At 47.2% G+C, this 18,111-nt stretch overlaps 1 protein-coding gene and 1 long non-coding RNA gene across 2 annotated transcripts in view; one reads left to right on the top strand and one right to left on the bottom strand.

The window, feature by feature from the left end:
* Positions 1-18,111, bottom strand: part of LOC140218495 (uncharacterized) — a 258,183-nt gene that overhangs the window by 147,190 nt on the left and 92,882 nt on the right. The window lies entirely within an intron of this gene.
* LOC126530924 (uncharacterized) lies at positions 1,567-10,476 on the top strand. The gene is made up of 3 exons (XM_050178251.3): positions 1,567-1,705; positions 5,198-6,395; positions 9,844-10,476. Exons 2-3 carry the CDS (start codon positions 5,206-5,208, stop codon positions 10,103-10,105), a joined length of 1,452 nt encoding a protein of 483 aa, XP_050034208.1. The 5' UTR covers positions 1,567-1,705; positions 5,198-5,205; the 3' UTR covers positions 10,106-10,476.

Below are 18,111 nucleotides of genomic sequence, written 5' to 3'. Positions count from 1 at the left end.
TTGTTCGGCATATTAATGCATCTTTGACGCGTACACGTCACTCTGACGCGGTGTTTTTGCAGTTTTGTGACGTCTCGTGACAGGCAGGTGAAGTGGGTGCTGTTCGAAAACTTTTGACCAATAGCCGAGGGCTAGTGCTGAAAAGGCGTCGAATCAGAAATAACTATTTTTCTTTTGTTCGGTCAAATCATGCATGATCAGTGTGTACACGTCATATCAGATGGGGAGCTATCGCGGATTTCGTGACGTCGCGTGACCTACAGTTGAAGTGGGGGTGGCCCAAAAAAGTTTTTGACCAATCGCGGAAGGCTGATTGCAGAATTGGAATAGAAATGTTTGGAATTGTTTTACGTTCTAGCGTCCGAGAACAGTCGCACAGAATGTGTTCCAGCGTCTCCTCGCAAAGACAGGCATTTCAGAGAGCGTTGTCGGCCATTTCAATGCGAAATGAGTAAGATTTCGTGAAAGCCACCTCTAGCCATAAGCGATAAAGCAGAGTCGCTTCTCTTCGGCGGGGTCCAGTTGGCATATAGAGATGCATCAAAGAGGGCCGATGGTATTGACAGTTGCTCCGGTTGGTCTGGCTGTTTGGTGGGCACCATAGAGAGAGCGTGATCTCCTGCGCAAGCACTCGAAGTCTGCTAGCTGCGTCGGACCGTGAAAGTGGTATGGCCTCTTCTTGTGTGTCTTCAAGAGCTGCCCGAGCGGCATTATCAGCATCTTCGTTTCCTATGACGCCGCAGTGACTTGGCAGCCACTGAAACGTCACGTGGTGTCCTTTCTCCTGTGATGTGTGGAGTAGGCATATAATATCGAATACGAGCTGTTCGAATGGCCCGCGACGCAGAGCTGATAGCACAGATTGTAGGGCTGCCTTTGAGTCGCTGAAGATTGACCATTGTCGAGGTGGCTCCCGATTGACGAAACAAAGTGCAGCGCGAAGAGCAGCTAGTTCAGCAAATGTCGATGCTGTTGGATGGTCAGTCCTAAAGCTGATGGTAATACCTCTTGCTGGGGCTTCGCACGAAGCTACGACTGCAGCATCGTTGCCATGGGAACGCGCCAAACCAGCGCGCCGGCCATTTTTGCACCGGAACACGTCTGTTGCACGAGAAACGACAGTAAAATACAAGCTGCGCTTCCAGCACGGCTCTCCTAGACGGCCGTCGACGCTACGTGAGAGGCCGAGCTTCTCTTCACCCTTGCGCTGCTTCGCTTGCACATCCCGCGTGTACGCTATAGCCGCCGTCTCCGGCGCCGTCCGGACGCCCTGGCTCTCCCGCCAGTATCGCGTTACCCCTACTCCACCGGCATCATCACATATATGCCGGCAGCTTGAGCGGAAGGGTGCGATGAAGAAGCGTTCGCTGTCGCTTATCGACGCCGTTGTGCGCCTACAATACCTGCCGAAATAGAACCACGAAGTCGAAGGACCTTCGACACTCAGTGTGACGACCACACTGCCCCTTGCTCCCCCTTGTCTACTGTGGAGCAGCGTTGAGGGGGGGGGGGGGGTAGGAGAGTGCAAGCAGCGAGAGAACAGCTTATCTAGGCTATTGCCATGGCAACGGCTTAGCCGCGCCTCCAGCAACCGGTATCTACGTGGAGAGCAAAGATCGCCATGCGCCGTTATCTCGGGGTGCTCCGAAGCCAACGCCTTCGGCTTCTCTGCTAGTCTTAGCAGTTGCGACCGTTCTTGCTTCAGGTAAGAATTCACACCTTTCTGGGATCTTAGCAGTGACGCTGAGGGGCATGTAATGTGATAGGGATGAATTTATGTCATAAGGCAACTATCGCGTGCGAGTCGTGAACGCTGCGAGAGTCCTAGCAGCCCAGGGTAACTCAGATAGTGTTTTACCGCGTAGCAGAGTAGGACTACACAAACGCCGCGTTCACATTTGCCATTACATTTTCCTATGTGCGGTTCCATATAGTTGCGTCATCGAATGCACATTATTTCTTTATAGCAAGTTTCCATTGCTTTTATATACTTCATTGTATGCAGAAAAGCGTAGCGCGACCTTAGCAGCCTGACTACTACACCGCCCACTATATTGTAATCTTAACGTGAAGCGTTGCCATTAGAAACTAATAAAAATACCAAAACGGCATAATTAGCGAGGCTCCTATGAAAAAAACGTAAAGGACCTAAAAGCAGAGCTATATACTGCTTTCAAGCTGCGCCTTCTTAAAGAGCTGGTGTTCGCTTCATTTGGAAGGGAAATAATAATTACGAGGCATAATTAGGGGCAATTATCTACAAAATATTCTATTTTATTAACCTGAAATATTAGTGCATTAGTTGTTATGATATTCGGGATGAAATTTATTTCACTTGCTTGCACAATCTGAAAGGCCAGCGATCTTGGTCAAACGCTGAAGTTGAGATGTTATATGCACGATAAGACACGTGTAGAAGGCGTTCTACTGTCAATTGACAAAGTTCTAATTAAGTTGAAGTACTTAATGCAGTAGCTCCTAGTCACCGTGCATTCGGCCGGCATATATAGCATGGCTGCAGTGTTGATAAAGTGCTCGGTGAGTCATGGTGTGTTTGCGCGAAGAGGAGATACATAGTTACTCAGGGACGTCTAGATAATGCAAGTTGTCTGTTATTTTCACATGACAAGTCTGATAGTGCTATTCATCGCGGAAGTTCGGCCTGTTGATGCGTCTATTCGAAATAACTATTTTGCTAGCCTTCCACAAACCGCCGGATTTTTATTAAAGGATGAGAAGAGACGGCCGCGCTTCTCCTGTCACAATACCAATACCCCCTTTTCTTTTTCATTGGGACAGGCTTTTTAAAATGTTTTTAAAATGATGAAATCATCTCTCTCTTCACTCGGATTAATTAATGGCACGGACATCAGGACAGCTTGGAATGTACAAACGATGAAATTCAACCTTCTGTTTTCTGCTTAATGATTTTAACGCGCATGTTGCAATTACTGATTGTGGCCTGTCGGTAATCATGGCGTTTGAAAGCGTATTCATTTAGTAGAGATCCTTAAGCTAACAAAAGTTTCTAGATATCTGCTGCCAAAATATTCCACCATATCCCAAAGACGTGTTGTGTCGCATTAGGAAAACACTTTCCAAAAATATTTCTAGGAGCACAACAATATTTCAGCGCATACATTGGAGATTGACTCCTCGAAAGTGGAAGACAGTCCTTTGAAGCCTAGTAATTGTTCACACCTTAAGCAGTGGATTTAAGTTCGGCAATCGCAATGTATGTCTGAGATAAAGTATTTTAATGCGTAGTCAAGGAAAATTTGTATTTATTGACTGGGCATTCACACTTGTGACAATATAGTTCGTAATTGTTGTTGCTCCCTGGGAAGGGGTGGTTGCGATGGTGCAGCTGCAAGCCTCCTGGTCAGTGCGAGCTACGTCATTTGTTACTGTTCACGCGCCCTTTCTTTATCGTTATTTTCAGTAAGTTTGTTTTGTCTCGACGTTACAAGAGGGGTTCTGGTCGTTCAAGAGGGGACAGAAGACTGCATGAGCAGTCTTATCAATCTAACGCTATCAAATGCTGGAGTTTGCTCACATCAGCTTTATACTGCAGTCCCTGGACTATACGACGAGTTCAAGTGGCACAACTTCAAAAGGCACGTGAGCGCGCAGCGCCCGATATTATTGTAACAATACATCGCCGTTTCTTTCAAACGCTGCTTCTGGAAAGCCGGAGAAATTGTAGTTGACTCTAGGGAATAATTTTTTGACCTCGTGAAGTTGTTAGCAGTGTGTTTATATATCGGCTAACCGGCATTGCCTCCCATTCCCAGAACGGGAATGCAAACGCTGTAACGAGGAGTCAAAGCCGCAACCTCGGGCTGAGCCGTGGAATTAGCAACAGCCACTGAAGCACCAAGTCCGGTACAGACAGTGTAGCGCTTTCGGTCTTTGTGCGAAGTGATTGCGTGTTTATTGCTCCCTTTCATTTTTTTTTTTTGAGTTCCGCAAACATATTTGGCACGCCCCCGTCCTTTTCCTGTCGGCGCATGGCTAACGTTTTAGGAGTCAGTGTGCAGCTGGTTCCGCCTAGCCGCCACGATGGGTAGCAGGTATAGGACGCGCTGGTGACGCTTTTACTGCCAAGGTAATCTTGGGACCTTCCGTCAGCGTGTGTGGCAAGTATTGCTTGCCGCCAGATACCTTCTACGATAAAGATCAACCAGCGCGCCGTTCAAGCGTGACTCAAGAATCGCAGTCATTCAGACTCTGCCTTCCTCTTAGCTTATCGCAGTAGAGATTCCTAGAGGTCCACAATGGCCGAAAGAGGCACGCGAGGAACGCTGCTTGCTTTTAGTATTACAAATGTGAGGCACAAAGGAGGTATTATTGAAATTCTTTTAGATGGTTAACAATACAGCATGATTATGTGATGAGCAAAACACTATTCTAGAGGGCTTCACGATTCGGCTTCGATATGATCTGTAGCTACCGCATAGATGCATTCGTGTCACACAAAAATATAAGTGTTTGTTGTTGACGTTGAAGTAACTAATGCCGCATATATTACCAGAACCCTAAGAGAGCCGGTAGCCTGCTTCGTCGCTTTGCGCTATTTCCTATGTACTTTGTTCGTATTTTTCTGGCGATTATAGCAATCGAGAACCATGTGGCTGATTCGCGCACATTTCTCTCGGCGCATAATAATTACTGAGCGCCTGTGCCGATTGCGACGTTGAATCTTGGCGAGTGTGTCTGAATCCAACATGAACGATACTGACTCATTATCATGGGTTGGCTTAATACCAGATAACGCGCATTGGATTCGTGTTATTGGTGCTCGGACATACTGTTCTCAGCGGTGTATTTATCGAGTATTTCCGGTATGTCGCAAGCGCAGCACCGTGGCAAATTATAATTTATGATACAGGTTAGTTGGCATAATAGCTCTTAGACATTGCTTTTTCTTTCTTTATAACGCCGCCGTGGCTCCGTGGCTATTGTGTTATGCTACTGATCACGAGGTCGCACATTTAATTCCCGCTCCCGGTGGCCGCGTTCTGATGGAGGCAGAAGTCAAGAACACTTGTGCATTACACATTGAGAGTCGTTTAAACAATTTTAGGTTGTGAAACTGATCCGGAGCCCACACTACAGGGTCTCTCAGGTCTCCTGTGTGTTTCATTGGAATGTTAAGCACAATAAATGAAACAGTCATTCAATTACTTTTGTGCAGGCCTCATCATGGTTCTCGAAAGAAAATCTACAGTGTTGCTGCTCGCGCTGCTTGTCAGCAGTGGTCGGTGCAACTTGCTCAACGGGATGTTTTCCGGCGCTGGCAGCCAAGTACAATCCGAAGCTCATGGTACGAACGACACCATTCGGCCTAATCTTCCAATAAGCACTCCGACAGATCTGTGTCAGCTTCACAGCTGCGGCTGCTACACGGAAGCCGTCCCGAAAACAATTGACTGCTCCTACAAGCACATCACCTCGCTGAACCGGGTAGCCGTGCCCAACCACGTCATCGAAATGAACCTGGCAGGGAACGACCTCAAAAACGTGCTGGACACTTACTTCTACACGGCACCTGGCGTACACGTGCTTGACTTGTCCCATAACCACATACAGTTCATCGCATTCACGGCCTTTCAAATGTTCAGCGAACTGAACCGACTCACGCTCTGCCACAATCGCCTTGCGTCGCTCGAGGAAGAGGTATTCGCTGGCCTCGGGAAACTTCAGTACCTCGACCTCAGCCACAACAGGTTGACGACGCTGTATCCGAGGCATTTCGACCATCTCAGCAACCTCACCGAACTGAACCTGGCCTACAATAGTCTCGCGGAATTCAACGGCAACGCGCTCGCACAGCTTACCTCTCTGAACAAGTTGATCCTTCAGAGCACCGCCCTCAAAGAGCTCAGGCAGAACGACTTCGACAGTCTGACCAACCTCAAGTGGCTCGATCTCAGCGGAAACGGGTTCGAAGAGGTTCCGTTCAAAGGCTTGCACCGGTTAAGTCTCCTGCGTCACCTAGATCTGAGCAGGAATCCCATCACGACCATCAAACCTTACAGTTTTTACAACCTAACGTCCCTGAGAAGCCTCTTCCTGAAGTACATGGTGGATCTGACCACCATCGAGGCGCACGCGTTCGGTGACGTCACGAGTCTCAAGACCATAGATCTCAGCTTCTGCCCGAGGCTGACAAACATCGACAAACGGGCGTTTACCTACAACTGGTCCGACGCTAAGATCGAGCTGGACGAATTTTACGCTCGCCAGACGGGGCTGAAGACTCTGCCAGGGAACCTTCTGCGCTGGGAATACGTCACCAAGGTGGACTTCGCCGAGAACGACTGGAAGTGCGACTGCAAGCTCGAATGGATGCCACACGTCGTCAAGAGAGACGTCATCGACGCCAAATTGAGGTAAGATACCCGTTCTATCCCCCTACCTTTTCGCGCTGAGTAACAAAAAGATCCTTTCCAGCGCCGACGTGTGGACAATACGAACTGGCAACCTTTCATCGGTTCATTATATGACAGTGTCGGTTTCTTTCACTTTCGCGATGACGAACCCATTGAGTGACAGGAGATTCTCGCATGACAACGTGCAAATGATGCCTGCTGCGGGCTTCCCCCTCCCTCTTTTCATTCAGTCATGTAGCCGCACGGTGTAGCATGTTACCCAACTGACAAGGCGCGGGTCCTCCATATATAAGAAATGTACTACTGACCTGTAGAATCCTTATGCCATAAGGAAACCTACAAAATAATTGTTCTTTCAGGAAAGGGACGTTGAAATTAGTTTCTTACAAAAACAAGGAGTGGAGTCGATTTACGAAGTATGTCGGACGTCGTGGTCTTTTTCTTTCGTATCAATAAAGTGCGAGTTACCCAAATTTCTTCTCTGCTCTCCTAAAACTCTTGTCAAAGCAGAGCGGTGGGCTGTTTATATACTGTATGATTTATTAACTGCTCCATTTCCGCAAACGAAATAACCTGGCAATTTCAGGCGCATCTAGACAAACGGACTCTTTTTGGCTTTATGCATCATTAGCTTCGACAACGGTGACGACCAATTGCGCATGCACATCGCACCTCAACGGTATTTAATGACGCAGAAGCACACCTACAAGCTGAAACCCCTTATATGTTTCTGACGAAAGATACAAAAACTTCAAAGTTTTTGTGGCTGTCTTGAACAACTGTCAAAAGGGAGAACGTGCAAACGCCTGTTTTGGACGCGTTTTCGGGCGTACTTAAGCAGTGTGTCGTGGACATTAACTTTCAGCACGTGATCGCTCTCTCTCTCTCTCTCTCAAACACATACACACACACACACGCGCGCGCGCGTAGAACGACAGATAGAAAGGGAGAAATAAAGCATCCGCGCTAATAGGAGTCTTGAAGTGACACACTCTATACCCGAAATCAACGAAAACCCACTTTTAATCATTCGTCACCTTAAATTTGCACATGTCACTGAGTGGTGAACAGTAAAACGTGGCACGACATCAACCGCTACGTGCAGTGGAACTATACCACCGGTTTCTGTGAGGCTAGTTGAAGCAGTCTTTCTTTATCTAAATGACTGAAACGATACCCCGCTCTTTTGAACATTCCTTGGAAGTTAGGCACTCCACATGCACTAGAGCCGCGATTCCCACAGATCATTTCCTCGCACGTAGTTGATAAAAGAAGAATCGTCGCTAAACCACCGGACTCCTATTCCTTGCGCACTTTAACCATAATAACAATACTTCAATGTAGCACGTTTTCGGTGTGCAAAGCTATCTCGCCAAGCCTGAAGTAGCGTCAAATATCGTTGCATTTTTTTGCAGCTTCTTCATGAGCACTTGCCTTCTATAACGCCGACAGCATATTCGTAATACAGTGGTACTCATACATTCTACGCTGGATTTAAAGAGAAAGCCCACAGCCTAGTGTAACGAGGCTGTGGGCTTTCATGCTCCATGTTTAATGAGATATTTAAATAGAAACAACGTCGGTTATAGCCCGTACGTTGTTTTGGGACAGTAAACCCCATAATTTAAAATTCGAGTAGAACTCATCGCCGATGACTAAGTATACGAATGTAATTCTTTTGGGGTGAAATTAATTTATTGTGCATTGAGTGGCTCTTTCCTGTTCTAAGTACACTTTATACGCTTTGTAAACCTTAATAGCAATCTAACACATTATTATTAAGAGTGGCACATAACTAGTGGCAAACAACCAGTGACCTAAGTAGGCGTCACAAAGGTTTATTCTAGAGCTGCACATGACTGAAGTTGGCGTCAAAGAGGCGCATAGAAGAGCGGCAGATACCAAGTAGCGAGTGACCCAAGTTGTTTTTGGACTCCACTATCATCTGGATCGGCCCACATATTTGGTTAAATGGTTACATAGCCGGAAAGAAAACCTGTCAGACTATGCCAAGAAAGCAATTCGCATTAAAAAGAATCAGGGAACAGCTCACCACCATAGTATCTTGTGCAGAGAAAGTGCTCGCAATGGAGATAGTTTTTAAATCCGATTATCATCCTTCGTGTACTTCACCCTGTTTTCGGGTGCAGTATGTGCGTGTGTGTGTGTGTGTGTGTGTGTGTGTGTGTGTGTGTGTGTGTGTGTGTGTGTGTGTGTGTGTGTGGGTGTGTGTGTGTGTGCGTGTGTGCGTGTGCGTGTGCGCGCGTGTGTGTGTGTGTGTGTGTGTGTGTGTGTGTGTGTGTGTGTGTGTGTGTGTGTTTCCCGCTTATCAGTTAACCCAGTTCACGTCAACTTGTGTTACTGGGTACGTGCCACTGCTTATGTGTCGCTTTTCATTGAACCTCCTTGACGCCAACTTGAGTAATTGGGGGTGTGCCATAGAGTATGCACCGCTCTTCAGTAAACCTTCATGGCGCTAACTTGGGTCGCTGGTTATTTGCCACTGGGTATGCGTCGATGTTCATTGAACCTCTTTAACACCAACCCAGCGCGTCCGCGGCTTCACACACGCTTCGTACAGGATGCGTCCCTGTGCTGATAATACAGTGTTTCGCTACCTTCATTTATTTATCTTTTCAATACTGCAAACCTTGTACAAATCCAAGCAGGATGGGTGAAAAAGACAAACAAAGCAAATATAAACAAAGTTAAGTTTAAAAGTATCAAATTGTTACGAAAGCCAATAAAAAATCATTCCAATCGGTTACAGCATACGAGGAAAAAGAATGAAAACTTGAATGAATCTGTTCGTACAAAATACGGTGTCAGCGATTCAGGATGATGATAGTGAGTATGCCTTGACGTTGAAGACGATAGATAATAGGCTGATTGGTTAATTGATAGGTCCCGATTCCAAAGCAAGAAAATAAATTACAAAAGTAATGTTTTCGTTCTTTGTTCGAGAGAGTGAATGCCATTTGCTTGCATTATTTCAGAGGGCGAGTCATACGGAGAAAATTTTGAGTAAATGAATCCTTACAGCTTACCTCTGTACCTTTTCGAGACAGGGGTAATATTGTGTTTAGTAAACGGGTTCCGAACAACGCATGCATATTCAAGTTTCGATCCAATTATTGTATCGTACGCAAGTAATCTTACACTAGGGAGTGAATTTCTAAGCTTATGCATGAAAAAAATTTCTTACTTTGCTTCACTGCTAATCGCACTAACGTCGACATTCATCGTGAGATTGGTTCGGCCGTACTTTTTTTCGGGTTATATAATGCAGAGAATAGAGAGAGAGAGCAAATGATAAATGAAAGGAAGGGAAGTTAACCAGGACTGAGCCCGCAGAGAATAGAAGCCACTGAGAATGTGACGAGATTTGAATTAAAAAACAGACAGGTGCGGTACGTAGCAGTACGTATACCGTATTGCCCTCTGGCAGGTGTGGCAGCCCTAAGGAACTGGAGGGCCGGCTGATCGCCAAGCTGAGCAGCGCCGACATGCCGTGCGCCGAGAGCGTCGTCCTGGAGCACCCTGGCTGGCAGGAGATCAACATCGCCATGCGCGTCGCCCTGGGACTGCTCATCACCGTCACCGTCATCCTGGCGATCATCATCGCCACGCTCCTTTTCCTCAAGCTACGCGCCAAGCCACACGTCTACCTCAGCCTCAAGCAGAGGCTCGGCTACGGCGGCGAAGACTAGCCTCGCCCTCTACCGGCGGTACCACGCTAGTCAGAACTCGCGTCCGAAGAGGCGAGTCAGAATCGAGCGCGAGGCTCACATCCCTATGGAGTGCCGAGGACCGACGAACGCGACTGGCTTTCAGTGTCACCTGGACATTGGAAGCGAGCGCGGCGGAGGTCACGTGATAAACAATCGTTTAGGCAGCGACACAAAAAGCCGGAATATCTAACCGCAGAGTTCCGGCCGATTTCACCTCCTTCTTCTTTTGTTTAAGTACGAAACAATACTTTGAAAACTAAAATTCAAAGCTGAGTTGTCATCGATTTTTCCCTGGTTTGTCGCGGATGAACCTGTCTTGTTTGTGATAAATAAAAATGAGGTAAAACGTATGACAACTGCTCTGCATCGGCTTTGTATAGTCCATCAGTTTCTAGTAATATCTTATTGGATATGAAACGAGGGGCTTCTCCAGGAGTCCTTCTTTGTGTGGTCATGTCACACGTAACTTTGAATTTAACGGAACTCAATTGAATGGCGCTTATAATTTCTTCCCGCAATATATAAGTTTTTACAGTCCCGGCTTCATTCAGCTGCTTCTGTTCATTGCTTAGCAACCACTGGTACTGATGTGAGCTAACGTGCTGTCCAGACAAAAACGTTGCGACTACGTACTGCAATTTGCAAGTGAACACCGGCACAATCTGCCTGAACCTCTTATTTTTGTCTCACCTAGCATTGCAATGTGTGATGTCGCTTCTACTTTTGCCCTCCTTTGTTGCGTAACCGCTGCAGAGAAGCAGAAATATCTTGTGTTTAGAATACACTAGATGGATGGAGATTATGGTGCAGGCGCCTTTTACAGCTTAGAAATAGGCATAGATCAAATCCGTCCATGTCACACAGTCAAGGACTCGGTGCACAAAGCTAATACAGCTAATCAATAACTAGTGTGAGGAATTTAATGTATATATTTATTTAATTACGCGCAGCACACGCATGCAGCAAGATAAGCGGGTTCATACACCAGGAATAATTGGGAGTGGTACGTATATCAACATTGAAAGATTAACATTTTTAAGCTGTACTCAAACTTCATAATACACACTCTCTCGGGGCTATTATCTGCCTCGCAGCCGGTCAGCGTTCTCAGATTCCCGCGAGTTGCACAAATGATCTACTTTTGGCTAATTGGAGGTACCACTGGCAGTGGGAATGATTAAGAAGGGTTAACAATGAAAAGGGTTTTATGCTGAACAGAGCGAGTATCGGCGCTACACTATTCCAAGTTGTGCACTGAATCATCGTGTGCTTTCGTAATAATTGAGCAATCATACTTTTTGTGCGGATGCGTATCTTAGTTTTATTTTCGACAATGCAGTGATTGAATCACCTGAAAAGAAAAGTGTATGTAAGCTTGAGCCCGCTTGGATTAATCAGTAACATGTATTTTTTGCCAGAGGACTGCTGGTTAGATAATGGGCGTTTCTTGATTATATATAAAAGAAACGTTAAGTTTACGTATTCGCTTCGAGTCTCGACCGCATGTCGAGCACTCCGTAGTCCTCGTCCTGGAGCCTCTGCATTGTAGCACCATTCCTTGATACTCAACCCAAGTGATTGCCCATATAAAGCTGCCGCTTTTTTGGTACTTGCTCTTATTCATTGTGATGCTGCTGTTACAACACATCGCCACTAGTTTCTGTCATCTGCTTCGTTTTCTCCCAGAAAGTATCGATTTTTCGTTACCTGGTTTTGCCTTTGTTAGTTAGCGTTTACTTTTTTAACGCTACATCATCTACTATTATTTGTTACATTATCGCGTTTACGGTGACACCTGCAGCAATATTAGCAGTCAACATTCACGTGTTTTACGTCGAGCCTGGAAGGTAGCAACTGCGAGAGTGGAACACTTTCAGGGCAACACAGCTAAGCATTCTTTTGCCTCACCTGCCGACACGTTAGTACAGGAATAAACCTAAACAGCGACAGCATTTAAAATGCAGAGTATACCACAAGGCGCACAAGACCCACAAGACGCTGAAACTGAAATGGTAGAGAGGTGCAATCATCTTCTCAGAGGATAAATCGCGAAGGCAGACCGCAATATTATTGAATTAATAATATTTCGCAATAAATCACCTCGGTGACACGTTTATCTTTTCTTCCGGCGCACAGTTACGCGAAAATCTGCGGTTATGCCACCGTACGTATTTGCACACGAATTATAATCAGCCGCTGTACACACCTCTGTGGAAACTTCTTTCGTCCTGTTGAGGCTGTACTGCTACGCTCGTGAATAAGTAGACAGGCGCTTCGCCGTGCAATTGGTGATCCGATGTTTCTGTTTCTTACCGAGCTGCGGATGCAAATAAATCGCTGAGTTGTATTTTCAGTCCGATTTCAAGGAGGATCAAGTGCAGGCTTAAGAGCTACATGTGTCATGCCCGCTCGCCAATACAGGACAAGAGAGAGAACCTTTACTGCCCTTTACTTTTACCCTTTACTTTTAAAGGGGAAACGGACGTCTCGACTGTCGTCAGTGCGAGCTCCTGAAGAGGCGCCGCTGCGTTACATGAATTAGTGTATGACGTTCTATGTGTGTCTCAATGTGTGTGCGTCCGCGACACTTTCAGTGGCCGCGTGTTGACAGAGCTCACACAGACAGCTTCAGATACTTTGTTCTTTTCAGGGCACATGATGCAGGCTGCACTTTCTACAGCCACTTTGTGTGTTAGTTGCTTTATTCGACTTTCTGTTTATGAGTGCGCTAATCATCATCATTGTATTATGCGAAGCGTTCGAGTGCGCAATAAAAGCAGACAGAAAAAAAAAGGTGATAGTTATGAAAGAATAGCGCGTTATTATTTTATGGAAGAATAGCGTGCCGCTAACAAGCGGTATCGCTCAGGTGAAGATGAAGTTTGTGATTTACCAAGCATTCCACACATGATTCGATTGCGGTAAAAAAGACGGTGATGATGCTGACAGCGAGTGAAAACAGCTACACGAGGCACATTTTTACAAGTATGCTAACGTTTGCAAACTAAGTCTACAAAGCTGCGTTGTATATGGTTTCGGCCGTCTATGTGTTTGCAGCACGTTGATGCCGCCGTAATTGAGAACGAAGCGAAAAAGAAAAGCCAGGGTATATATGCAACTTTTGTGCACGCGTGGTTCATTATTGAATTTGTAAAGGACCACGATAACTAAATTGAAATGCCGAATCACGGTACTTCCCACTACGCACAGCCTTGATTCCCATTTTTTCCCGAGCACTAGCCAGAGCAGGAGGAGAAGGAAAGAGAAAAGTAGAAGGCAGGGAGGTTAACCAGCACAACGTCCGGTTGGCTACCCTACACCGGGAAAATGGGAAAGGGGAAACAAAGATAACAGGGAGAGAGAGGAGGGAAGGAAAGAAGGAAATTGCGGCAAGTTCGCTGACGCGTGTGGCTCTACAGAAATTGCAATAATAGTCACAGATGGTCGCACAAACCCGTCGTCCTTAAGAAACACAAAAGCGCCTTCACCGCTTTATGGGCCGACGGGCGATGGGGGCCGTGTTCCAGCAGCACCTGCACAGAAAGCGGCCGATTGCCCAGTTTTTGGAAAGCTTAGGCAAGTTCTTGTCTCCCTAGGGCATATCTTGGACAATGGCACAGCAGGTGGTCGATGTTTTCTTCGGTGCCACAGACCTCGCATGCTGCACTGTCAGTCACTCCAATTAATGTAGAGTATGCCTTTGTGAAGGCAACTCCTAACCAAAGGCGACAGAGAAGCGTAGCTTCACGTCGAGGAAGTCCGAGTGGAGGTCGGAGTTGCAGGGAGGGGTTTAGTCGATGCAGTCGTGTAAGTCGTAAGTTTGGCGAGTTCCACTCGGTCACTGTGAGACTGCGTGCCAGGTGTCGAAGCTGCCTTGCAGCGTCAGTCCTCGAAAGCGGAATTGGAACGCTGTGCTCTTCTTGATGTGCTGTGCGAGCAGCGTTATCGGCGGAATCATTGCCACTGATTCCACAGTGGCCAGGTACCCATTGAAAAATGACCTCGTGGCCTTTTTGTTGGACATCATGGTAAAGTTTCACGACTTCGTATGCCAATTAGTCATGACATCCGTGTCGGAGAACTGACTGCGTGCACTGTAATGCCGGTTTTGAATCACAGAACACAGCCCATTTTCTAGGTCTTTCAGAATCAATGAATTCCAGTGCTCGACGCAGGGCCGTTAGTTCTGCCGCCGTTGAGGTCGTGACATGCGATGTCTTGAACCGCAGTGTCATTCCTCGCGTTGGTATAACCACGGCACCACCAGAACTGCACGACGTAGTCGATCCATCGGTATAGATGCGCACGTGGTTGCTGTGCTTTTGATGCAGAAGAAGTAAGCTCAGCTGTTTTAGAGAAGGGGCCGGTAGGTCTGTCTTCTTCTGTAGTCCTGGAATCATTATATGTACTTGTGGACGGCTAAACACCACGGAGGAAACGCTGGCTCGGCCGCAGGTGCGTACCCTGAAGTAAACGACGCACGATGTGCACTGACAATGCCGCTATGTGTCGAGCAGGGCCTTGCAGCAGTGAGGCTCGCCAAGTGGTGGGAAGGGGTCCTAGCATAATGCCTGAGATGCATACGCATTGTCTCAACGGTAATGTGCGTCGTGATTGGGTAATCCTGCGCAAGGGCAATGGTTTCAGCCGTTGATGCACTCCGTGGTAAGCCAAGACATATCTTAAGGGCTTGGGCTTGAATACTCTGTATCGTACGCAGGTTAGTCTTGCAGGTGTTGGATATTGCAGGCAGGCTGTATCGCAGGAATCCAACGAACAACTCCATGTACAGCTGTAACATAGCGTGTACAGATGCTCCCCAACTTTTTCCTGCAAGGAACCTGAACAGGTGAGAGATAGCAGTCAGCCGCTTTTTCACGTAATTCACGTGCGGAGTCCAAGATAGGTCTCTGTCAATTAGGACTCCCAAGAACCTGTGACTTCTGCTGTATCGCATAAGTTGCCCGTTAATAGATGCGCCGTAAGCAGACATTCGCTTCCTCGTGAATGCCACCCTTGCGCACTTTCCGCATGAAATTTCAAGTCCTTCTTCTAGCCAGAGCAAGAGCTGCAAGCCTCAGTGACGTCGCAGTCACTGGCCACTTCTCTTGGCATTATCTTCACTAAGCAGCAGAGATCGCCAACTCGAAGCGCCTTGCAAGCACTGCACGTCCTACATCTAGTGCTTGCAATACTTCAGTAGGAATCATGTCTCGCACGTTGTCATCACTTCGGCCAAAAGTGAAAAGTTCACCCGAGTGCCAGTAGAATGTTAGATGCATCAGGTCTTGTATTTGATCATTACGTCATTACGTTTTAGCGAATTAGCTCCCAAACTAACCTATCAAGTTTCATTACACTATCTGTCTACGAACCCCACTACCTGTCACTACATCATCTGTCATTACAGTATCATACACTACCTGCCTACGAATCTGCCAACTCTTCAACGCCCGGTGAACACAGCAAAGGAGGCCTTCATATATGTTACTGACCTGACATATGCGCTCCAGGCTGTGCAGCTCCGTGAAGAAAATCAAAACCTCAAGCTCACAAAAAGACACAGGAATTGCTGCACTTCCTGTCGTCTACAGACCTCAATGACTAACTGTGGTGTCGATGTGCACTCCAGTTGAAGCAATACCCTCAGTATTCTCTTTCTTTCCTTCTTTCCTTCTTTCCTTCCTTCCTTCCTTCCTTCGTTCGTTCTTTCTTTCCTTCCTTCCTTCCTTCCTTCGTTCGTTCTTTCTTTCCTTCCTTCGTTCCTTCGTTCGTTCGTTCTTTCGTTCGTTCTTTCGTTCGTTCTTTCTTTCTTTCGTTCGTTCTTTCTTTCGTTCGTTCTTTCGTTCGTTCGTTCGTTCGTTCGTTCGTTCTTTCGTTCGTTCTTTCTTTCGTTCGTTCTTTCGTTCGTTCTTTCGTTCGTTCGTTCGTTCGTTCGTGTGTCCGTCCGTCCGTCCGTTCGTTCGTCCGTCCGTTCGTTCGTCCGTCCGTCCGTCCGTCCGTCCGTCCGTCCGTCCGTCCGTCCGTCCGTCCGTCCGTCCGTCCGTCCGTCCGTTCGTTCGTTCGTTCGTTCGTTCGTTCGTTCGTTCGTTCGTTCGTTCGTTCGTTCGTTCGTTCGTTCGTTCGTTCGTTCGTTCGTTCGTTCGTTCGTTCGTTCGTTCGTTCGTTCGTTCGTTCGTTCGTTCGTTCGTTCGTTCGTTCGTTCGTTCGTTCGTTCGTTCGTTCGTTCGTTCGTTCGTTCGTTCGTTCGTTCGTTCGTTCGTTCGTTCGTTCGTTCGTTCGTTCGTTCGTTCGTTCGTTCGTTCGTTCGTTCGTTCGTTCGTTCGTTCGTTCGTTCGTTCGTTCGTTCGTTCGTTCGTTCGTTCGTTCGTTCGTTCGTTCGTTCGTTCGTTCGTTCGTTCGTTCGTTCGTTCGTTCGTTCGTTCGTTCGTTCGTTCGTTCGTTCGTTCGTTCGTTCGTTCGTTCGTTCGTTCGTTCGTTCGTTCGTTCGTTCGTTCGTTCGTTCGTTCGTTCGTTCGTTCGTTCGTTCGTTCGTTCGTTCGTTCGTTCGTTCGTTCGTTCGTTCGTTCGTTCGTTCGTTCGTTCGTTCGTTCGTTCGTTCGTTCGTTCGTTCGTTCGTTCGTTCGTTCGTTCGTTCGTTCGTTCGTTCGTTCGTTCGTTCGTTCGTTCGTTCGTTCGTTCGTTCGTTCGTTCGTTCGTTCGTTCGTTCGTTCGTTCGTTCGTTCGTTCGTTCGTTCGTTCGTTCGTTCGTTCGTTCGTTCGTTCGTTCGTTCGTTCGTTCGTTCGTTCGTTCGTTCGTTCGTTCGTTCGTTCGTTCGTTCGTTCGTTCGTTCGTTCGTTCGTTCGTTCGTTCGTTCGTTCGTTCGTTCGTTCGTTCGTTCGTTCGTTCGTTCGTTCGTTCGTTCGTTCGTTCGTTCGTTCGTTCGTTCGTTCGTTCGTTCGTTCGTTCGTTCGTTCGTTCGTTCGTTCGTTCGTTCGTTCGTTCGTTCGTTCGTTCGTTCGTTCGTTCGTTCGTTCGTTCGTTCGTTCGTTCGTTCGTTCGTTCGTTCGTTCGTTCGTTCGTTCGTTCGTTCGTTCGTTCGTTCGTTCGTTCGTTCGTTCGTTCGTTCGTTCGTTCGTTCGTTCGTTCGTTCGTTCGTTCGTTCGTTCGTTCGTTCGTTCGTTCGTTCGTTCGTTCGTTCGTTCGTTCGTTCGTTCGTTCGTTCGTTCGTTCGTTCGTTCGTTCGTTCGTTCGTTCGTTCGTTCGTTCGTTCGTTCGTTCGTTCGTTCGTTCGTTCGTTCGTTCGTTCGTTCGTTCGTTCGTTCGTTCGTTCGTTCGTTCGTTCGTTCGTTCGTTCGTTCGTTCGTTCGTTCGTTCGTTCGTTCGTTCGTTCGTTCGTTCGTTCGTTCGTTCGTTCGTTCGTTCGTTCGTTCGTTCGTTCGTTCGTTCGTTCGTTCGTTCGTTCGTTCGTTCGTTCGTTCGTTCGTTCGTTCGTTCGTTCGTTCGTTCGTTCGTTCGTTCGTTCGTTCGTTCGTTCGTTCGTTCGTTCGTTCGTTCGTTCGTTCGTTCGTTCGTTCGTTCGTTCGTTCGTTCGTTCGTTCGTTCGTTCGTTCGTTCGTTCGTTCGTTCGTTCGTTCGTTCGTTCGTTCGTTCGTTCGTTCGTTCGTTCGTTCGTTCGTTCGTTCGTTCGTTCGTTCGTTCGTTCGTTCGTTCGTTCGTTCGTTCGTTCGTTCGTTCGTTCGTTCGTTCGTTCGTTCGTTCGTTCGTTCGTTCGTTCGTTCGTTCGTTCGTTCGTTCGTTCGTTCGTTCGTTCGTTCGTTCGTTCGTTCGTTCGTTCGTTCGTTCGTTCGTTCGTTCGTTCGTTCGTTCGTTCGTTCGTTCGTTCGTTCGTTCGTTCGTTCGTTCGTTCGTTCGTTCGTTCGTTCGTTCGTTCGTTCGTTCGTTCGTTCGTTCGTTCGTTCGTTCGTTCGTTCGTTCGTTCGTTCGTTCGTTCGTTCGTTCGTTC

The sequence above is a fragment of the Dermacentor andersoni genome, chromosome 5 (genome assembly GCF_023375885.2).
Source record: "Dermacentor andersoni chromosome 5, qqDerAnde1_hic_scaffold, whole genome shotgun sequence".
NCBI classification, from domain to species: Eukaryota; Metazoa; Arthropoda; class Arachnida; order Ixodida; family Ixodidae; genus Dermacentor; species Dermacentor andersoni.
Note: the sequence above shows the minus strand (reverse complement) of the source record. Positions and strands in the feature narration are given on the sequence as shown.